The 8,149-nt window shown below is 32.2% G+C and overlaps 1 protein-coding gene across 1 annotated transcript; it reads left to right on the top strand.

Moving 5' to 3' along the window:
- The first annotated feature begins 4,166 nt into the window (after positions 1 to 4,166).
- Positions 4,167 to 4,701, top strand: LOC124896926 (uncharacterized protein At4g04775-like). The gene is made up of 2 exons (XM_047408818.1): positions 4,167 to 4,292; positions 4,372 to 4,701. Exons 1-2 carry the CDS (start codon positions 4,167 to 4,169, stop codon positions 4,699 to 4,701), a joined length of 456 nt encoding a protein of 151 aa, XP_047264774.1.
- The last annotated feature ends 3,448 nt before the right edge of the window (positions 4,702 to 8,149 follow it).

The raw sequence follows: 8,149 nt of genomic DNA, 5'->3' as shown, positions 1-8,149 counted from the left end.
ATATATTACTTGAAAATTACGTAAAAAATCATATAGATCATAATAATTAACATCTAAAACTATATAACAAAATTGAGTGATTTTCTCAAACATTTCATCATTGCTGCATAAATTGAGACGAAAAGAATAACATATAGTATCTAAATATTATGTAGAAATACGGTAAATCAATCATTAATAGCTTAAAATATTTTAAAATCATATAAAAAATTTGTTTGATATTACAAATTTCATTTGTCCATATAAATTAAGATAAAAATACTCCCTCCGTCTAAAAAGAATGACCTACTTTATTTTTTAGTCTGTTTCAAAAAAAATGATCCCTTTTCTTTTTTGATAATACTTTAATTTCAACTTTTCATATGACATTTTTAGGACCACAGGATTAAAAAACATTTTGTATATTTGACACAATTTTAATTTAAGGCAATAAGATTCTAAAATATTTTTTATTTTTATAAATTTTATATCAAATTAAAGTAGATTATTCTTTTTAAAACGGAAGCAACAACATAAATTGGGCTAGTGGTGGCGCGGCTGTGATGTCTAGCGTAATAATAGATGCCACGTGAATGGTGGGTAAGGTATCTATACTTTTCTTTTCCTGGTTTCTTTCAAAAAGAAAGAAAAATAAAAAAATTGGTGGTGTGCCCCATTGACTCGTGGTTTTATCAACTTTAATAAACTATTATCACTCGATCATTGATATGCTTAAAAAAGTTGAAATTGTGCTGACAGAATAACAAGTGGGAGAAGCAAAAACAGCCTTAGCCGTGGCCATCAGGACATTGTAAAATTGACAAATCGATCAAAATGTCTATGCTAATCTACTTTTCGAGTAATTTGCTTTCTTTCGCATGGCATTTCTGAGCAAATATTTCATTCACTGTATTGTTGTTTTACCAAATTAAGTTGTTTGTGAAGTTTTTAGTAATAATGGAGCTGTGTAGTGCCCCGGCCTAAAACAAGAACCCAATTGAATACTCCCTTTATACATGTGCCATTAATTATTTCCCTTTTAATATATCTATGAAATTGTTATTAGGGGTGTTCAAAATTCAAACCGATCGATAAATCGAACCGATAAAAATGTTATTGGGTTATTGAGTTAACGGTTTTTTATTGTTTTTATAAAAAAAATTTATCTATTTAATCTCAATTAATTAATATTACACTTTCTTTCTTCATGCTTATTAAGATAAACTAAATAAATAATAATTATTATATTTAATTTTCAAAATAATAAGTAGTAGTACATACATATTTTTGAAATTTAGCCAGTTACACAAGAACAATGAGCAAACATACGTACAGGAGGCAGCGGCTTATTGCATTGAGAACTTTTTGAACTTTCCACAATCAGGACCAGTTAACTAATGGGTAAAAAGCCGTCAATCAATGACTACTCCAAAAATTGAGCGTTGATAAACGAAATTATCACACATAATCATGCTCTTTGACATAAGTTAGCATCCATCTCCTTCGATTTTGTATCTATACAAGTAGCTAGACACTCAAACTAATGTATAGTTAGATAAGTACACATGTATTTTATATGACGTCTATATGTAAAATTGACAAATCAAACAAAATGTCTACATGCTAATCTACTTTTCGAGCAATTTCTTTGCAAAATTTTCATTCACTGTATTGTTGTTTAACCAAATTAAGTTGTTTGCGAAGTTTTTAGTTAACTGATAATAATGGAGCAGTTCGGTGCCCGGCCTAAAACAAGAACCCAATTGAATACTCCTTTATGTGGCATTATTTCCCTTCTGAAAAAAAGGCCATATACATCCACGTAGGTTTTTAAATGGTATCCACGTATTCTTCGTTGTACTTTTAGATTGTCAATACCTTTTTCGTCATTCTTTTGATTCATATATATACTCAAACTTTCAAAAATGATATGCACGTACCCTTCATTAAACTTTTAGCTTATCAATGTCCTTATCGTCATATTAAGTTACCTTGAGAGACACGTAACATTATCACAATGCATATACCTGATTTTCTTTTATTTTACCAGAAATTTAAAAACTCGCTCATATCATATACTAATTATTTTACCTGCATTAGACCCCATATAAAATTTTGCCCGCTATTCTTAATTCCTACCAAAAAACTCTCGCCTTCTGTTCTTCATCTCACTCACCTCAACAAAGGGTAAGGATCTTTTGGTAGAAAGAATTGTGAATTTATCTGGGTCCAATGCAGGCAAATTAATATGAATGTGGGGGCTATAAATTTCACATAAAATAAATGAAAATGAGGTATATGCACTGTGAGAATGCTACGTGTCTCTCCAAGTAATAATTTAATATGATCCAAAAGTAATACGATAAAGGCGTTGACAAGCTAAACATATAACAAGAGTATTTATATACTATCATTTTTAATGTTTGAGTGTATATATAGGAGTGAACATTCGGTTTGTTCGGTTTGATTGTTGAATATCGGTTCAGTTTTTCGATTTTCGGACTGACGAAAATGACAACCATAACCAAACCAAAATTATTTCGGTTTGATTTGATTTTTACAAATTCGGTTCGGTTATTTCGGATTTTTATTTCGGTTTTAACGATTAAAATAGTGAGCATTTAAAATTGATGATTTTTCTAGAAAAATAATCTTTTTTTCAAACCTATTTTAATTCCCAAATATAATTAATTCAACACTCATGAAATAACCATAAATGTCGACCTCGTTGAGTCATCGCTGTTGGCGTGACGGTAGTGGCCGCACTTGGCAGTAACTGCCGACGACAGTGACGAACTGAGCAAACAACTGTCGACTGCCATTGACGATGTTGAAATTTCAAATGAACCGACGAACTGAGGATAATTGAGCGTCGTTGCATCCTTCACATTAATATTAGAGGCTAAAGCAAAACAGTATATTAGGTTTTAGGGTTACTAAATGATTAATTTATATATTTATATGTTATATCAGATTATATTATATTTTAGTATATTTACATATATAACAAAAAATATATATAAATTATAATACATTATTTATATAATTTCGATTTTTCGGTTTATCCAAAAAAAGATTTTTGAAAATCCAAACACCAAACCGTTTAACCAAATTTCAAAAATTTGAAATCAAAACCAATCCGAAAAATAAAAAAACCAAACCAAAATTAAATTTCGAGTCGATTTTTTGGTTTTCTCGATTTAAACCAAAATATGTCCAGCCCTAGGTATATATGACCAACGATATGACAACAAAGGTATTGATAATCTAAAAGTATAACGAAAAATATTTACATACTATTTCTGAAAATTCAGGGTTATATTTGACCTTTTGCCGTTTCCTTTTTAATCCATCTATCAAATTGTTATGTAATATCTCATTGTATGTCTAGTCCCCCTACAGAAGTTTCTTAAAAATAAAAAGTCTTCTTAAGTTTTTAGGTTTCATACTCAAAACACCTTTATATAAAAAGCAATACTCCCTCTCATCTATTTTACTAGTCATTTTTGTCTTTTGCATGCTTTTTAAAATTAATTTAATAAAATTTGTCCATTTAATCTCAATTATTGTAGTATTATGCTTTCTCTCATTACATTATTCTTTCTCCATATTAATTAAAATAAAATTTAATTAGTGAGCAAACGTACGTATAGGAGGAGGCGGCTTGTTGGATTTGAGAACTTTTGAACTTTCCGTAATCAGGACAAGTTAACTAGTGATGCCTCAAGGGTGAAAAACCGCCAATCAATAACTCCTCCAAAAATTGAGTGTTGATAAACAAAACTATGATATATAAATATGCTTTTTAATTGGTCAAATCCGTCGATAGCCCTTCAAACTTGTCCTTAAAATTCACTTAGACCCCTAAACTAAGGCTTGTACCTATCGAACCCCTAAACTCCCCAATTTTGTTCTTATTGGGTATTTTGTGCCCACATGACACTGCGCGTACTGTGCAACCGCCTGAGGTGCGTGAAAACTAAAAAAATTGTCCATGTCGCAAAAGTTAACGTTAAATAACGTTACTTTTGCCATTCCCTTCAATTTCCCTCTTTTAACCTAAATTTACTCTTCTTCTTTCTTCATTCTCTCCTCCATAGATGAGTTCTCATCAACTTCTCTCATCTCACTATCAAAGTTATCTCCTAATTTCTCTTAAATTAATTTTTTCTCTCATTTCGATGAGAATGTCGAAAAATTTCGTCAATATTGATGTTCCCGATTTGTGTTACTGTTCCGAATTTTGTCCTTTAAGAACTTCAAGGACTCCTTCAAATTCGGGTCATAGATTTTTTGGATGTAAAGTTCCAAAGGTTTGATCACTTTCACATATTTTAATTATTATTTTTTTTGATATTTTTTTTTTATTATTCTGTTGTTTTTTCATTTTAGGAAAATAGTGGATGTGGGTACTTTAGATGGATTGATCCAAAACCTTCAATATCTGTGCATCAATATCCTGAGGTAGAATCGAGCTTAATGATTAGGTGCAAAGATGGTGAAAATTCGTGTAATCGATTGAAGCAAAAGCTCAAAGACGTTGAACAAGAGAGAGACAGTTTGTGTGAGAAATTGAAAGATAGTGAAGGGAAGTTGATTGCATTGAGGCAAAAAATCAAAAAAGTTAAACTTGAAAGGGAATGTGCTAAGCTCAAATTGAATAGACTTGTTTTACTTCTTCTCATTATGCTAACTGTAAAGTGGTTCTTTAATATGGTGTAAGGTGTAGTAGTTAAGTTTGCCTATTGAATAGGCAAATGGATATTGTAATGGTTAGTTTGTAGTAGTTGTTTCGTTAGTTTGTAGTAGTAATAGTTTGTAGTAGTTGTTTGATCAGTTTGTAGTTGGCCTAGTTTGTAGTAGTTGTTTGGTTTGTTCGTAGTAGTTGTTTGAATGAATTGAAATATTTGTGTATGACAATCTCATTGTCAATTGGCTACTTTGTGTCTACTTGTGTAGCAACTGAAGGTATTACCATACAACCTATTTGTAACTACTGAAGATTATGATAAAAATTTATTATATTATAAGTGCAAGCAGCTGGATATCATATTAACATAGCTCAAGATTGAGTTAAAAACTGCATACATGATGTAAAGGTGTTCAAAAAAGGCTCAACATTGAGCAAAATAGTTCTACTGCAACATACACCAAAATTATTAATTGCTGCCTAAGAAAAAGTTATTCACAAACTAGTAACACAATTTGTTCAAAGACATTATCCGTCATTACAGTGCAAATCATTTCTAAATGAACTACTTCCTTGAAGATCCAATTGATGAAAATGACTTGGCTGCTTCCACTTTTTTTCTCTTATTTGCTTTCATTTGTTGTAATTGTGTGCTGGTGACTCCATCTTTTCCATTCCACTTTAAGTCACTAGGTTTAAAACCAATATCTATATTGGTTGGTGAAGCACTCCTTAAATTTATACCCCCATAAAAAATCCTCTCACTTGATGTACCTGGCTGCAAAATTAGACAAAATTATAAGACAGTAGACATTGAAAACTTGAATGAAAACATTAGGGCAAACATTATTATGGATAAATAATAAGACAGAAATAAATATATTGTACAAGTGGGTTTCAGTTCCTGGATCAGAGTAAACACCAAAACTAGTTTTAGGCCTTTTGTATCCAGTAGCAGCAGTAAATTAGGTAGCATTGTATGACCTCTTGTTGGTCGGCAAAGGTGGTACTTGACTAGAAGAAACATGTCTTTCACTTTCAAATGGGGTCCCTCTTGCATTGGCTATTTTTCTTGACAATCTTTTACTACTCTCTCCTTGACCTCTATCAATTCCTCCTTCTACCACTCCCTCCTTGACCTCTATCAATTCCTCCTTCTCCTCCCCTATCAGCACCAAATTGATCACTACCAGAACCACCATCCCTACCAGAACAACCTTTACCTCTACCAGCAGCACCTTGACCTCTATCAATTTATCTTTTACCTCTCCTATCAGCACCAAATTAACCACTACCAGAACCACCATCCCTACCAGAACAACCTTTACCTTTATCAGAAACACCTTGACCTCTACCAGCCACACTTGACACCTTTCTTTGAGGTGCTATTGGCACAACAGCTGTGTCAGCACAAATAGATCTTGATTGACTGGATTGTGTAGTTGCATATGTATGAAATGTGGAGCTTGACTGTGAATAAATGCAACACAATATTTTCAATATTTTTTAATAATACTATTAAGAAGGATAAAAAATAATAATATTAAACAAGACAAAAATTTTAAGGCAGCAGAACATATATAATTTACTCTTGTTGTCTGACTTTGAGTGTAGGTATGTCTTGCCATTGCACTGATGTCATTACAAATAGAATTTGAATGTGGTGGTGGTGGATTCCATGAAGCTTCAGGCTGACATCTAGGTTGACTACTATTACTGATCCCCGTCCTATTTTAACATACAAACAGAAATATAAAAAACTAAAAAATATGTTAAATTTACAAACTATTATGAAATTCATTTAAGGCTTACCATTTTGGCACACACAGTTTTATTATGGCCAACTTGCTTGCACCTTGAACAAGTGATCTTCACATCTTTTTTTGAGAGTTTGCCCCACTTTTTTGGCTCATCATTCTTCTTGGTTTTGGAGGTTCAATTGATGGGTTTTTGATTTCCGCCCACAAATGACATGAGGACAAAGAATACCTTTTAATATCCTTAACCTACAATCACAATACTTTTTGTCCAAGTGAACAACAAATGTGTAATCCCCATCCTTAATTTCAAAATCATTAACTCCATTCCATAGAACACTACACATATTTGAATATTTTCTGTTAGCTTCTAAAATAGTTCTTGCCATAGGTGCAATGTTTGAAATTCATGTTTCTGCAAATTTAATCATATTTACATGTCTATTCATCAGTTCATGTCTGATATCCTCTAACATTGTGATTATGGACTTATGTCTAGCACCTAAGATCCAATAATTGAAAGTCTCACACATGTTATTTTCTACAATATCACATTTGAAATGTTTTTTAAAATATGCGCTACACCAAAAAGTAGGAGGATTAATCAGCATGTCCTCAGTTATTTCTTTCTTACCTAGCCTTGACATTGCTTGCATCTCCTCTCTAAACTTTACTTCAAAGATTGCTTTTGCACATCTCCAAAACTATTTTCTTATCTCTTCTCCTCTCCAGTGCACACGCCAATTGCTTCAAATATGTCTAGCACACATTCTTCTCTCAGCATTTAGTAGCAGATACATCAAAACAGGAACAAGATCCTGTAATAAGTATTAAGTATTATTAAAACAGGAATATTATTAGAAAATAAAGTCAAGTAATGAGAAAAATAATTAAATGGTGGTACCTTTTGTTGGTCTAACATTACAGTCAAGCCTTCACCAGTTCCCAGATTTAGATCTGCAATCAGATACCTTATGAACCAGTCCCAACTATGTTTTGTTTCAGTATCCACAACTGCCCATGCAATAGGATACATTTGGTTGTTGTCATTTTTCCCCACAGCAACCAACAACTCACCCTTACAATCTTCTTTGAGAAAACATCCATCAAAACCAATAATTTTCTTATACCCATCTAACCATCCTTGCTTGAAGGCATGAAAGCAGACACAGAAATAAATAAAGAGGTTATTTCTTGGTTCAGTTTCTTTATCAATTTTTATCCAACAAGAACATCCAGGATTTGTTATCTTTATAATATCTGCTTAGTCACATAATCTGGCAAATTCCATCTTCCAATCTCCCATATTCTCCCTCATAACAATCTGTTTAGCCCTATAACAAATAGTTTTACCTACGTAAAGACTCAACACCTCTCTTACTAAATCCTGAATTTCCCAAATCCTAATGTATGGCTGAGAAGCTATTCTGTCCTTGAACTTTCTAGCAACCAGCTTTGAATCACACATCTTGTTCTTGTTTAGAGGTATACATTTATGAATAAGGTTATAGTTCTTCACAATAAAATCACCTGAATCCCTATCAGTAGAAGCAAACAACAACCAGTTGTAATTAGTTGCAATGCACTTCACCCTTATTCTATGTTTTTCATTAGGTTTTAACTTCACCTGCCTTCTATACTCTACAGCATAATCTGCAACAGCTTTTCTAAACTAATTTGCACCCGCAAAAATTATTCCAAGCTACACAGAAAACTCACAATT

This window comes from Capsicum annuum, chromosome 3 (genome assembly GCF_002878395.1).
Source record: "Capsicum annuum cultivar UCD-10X-F1 chromosome 3, UCD10Xv1.1, whole genome shotgun sequence".
NCBI classification, from domain to species: Eukaryota; Viridiplantae; Streptophyta; class Magnoliopsida; order Solanales; family Solanaceae; genus Capsicum; species Capsicum annuum.
The sequence above is the reverse complement of the archived record's forward strand: the minus strand, read 5'-3'. Positions and strand labels throughout refer to the sequence as shown.

Excerpts from the sequence above, each read along its gene's own strand:
- LOC124896926 (XM_047408818.1), top strand. The coding sequence starts at position 4,167 with ATGTCGAAAAATTTCGTCAATATTGATGTTCCCGATTTGTGTTACTGT. Across the intron at positions 4,293-4,371 it reads TTGGATGTAAAGTTCCAAAG|GAAAATAGTGGATGTGGGTA; the intron begins GTTTGATCACTT and ends TTTTCATTTTAG.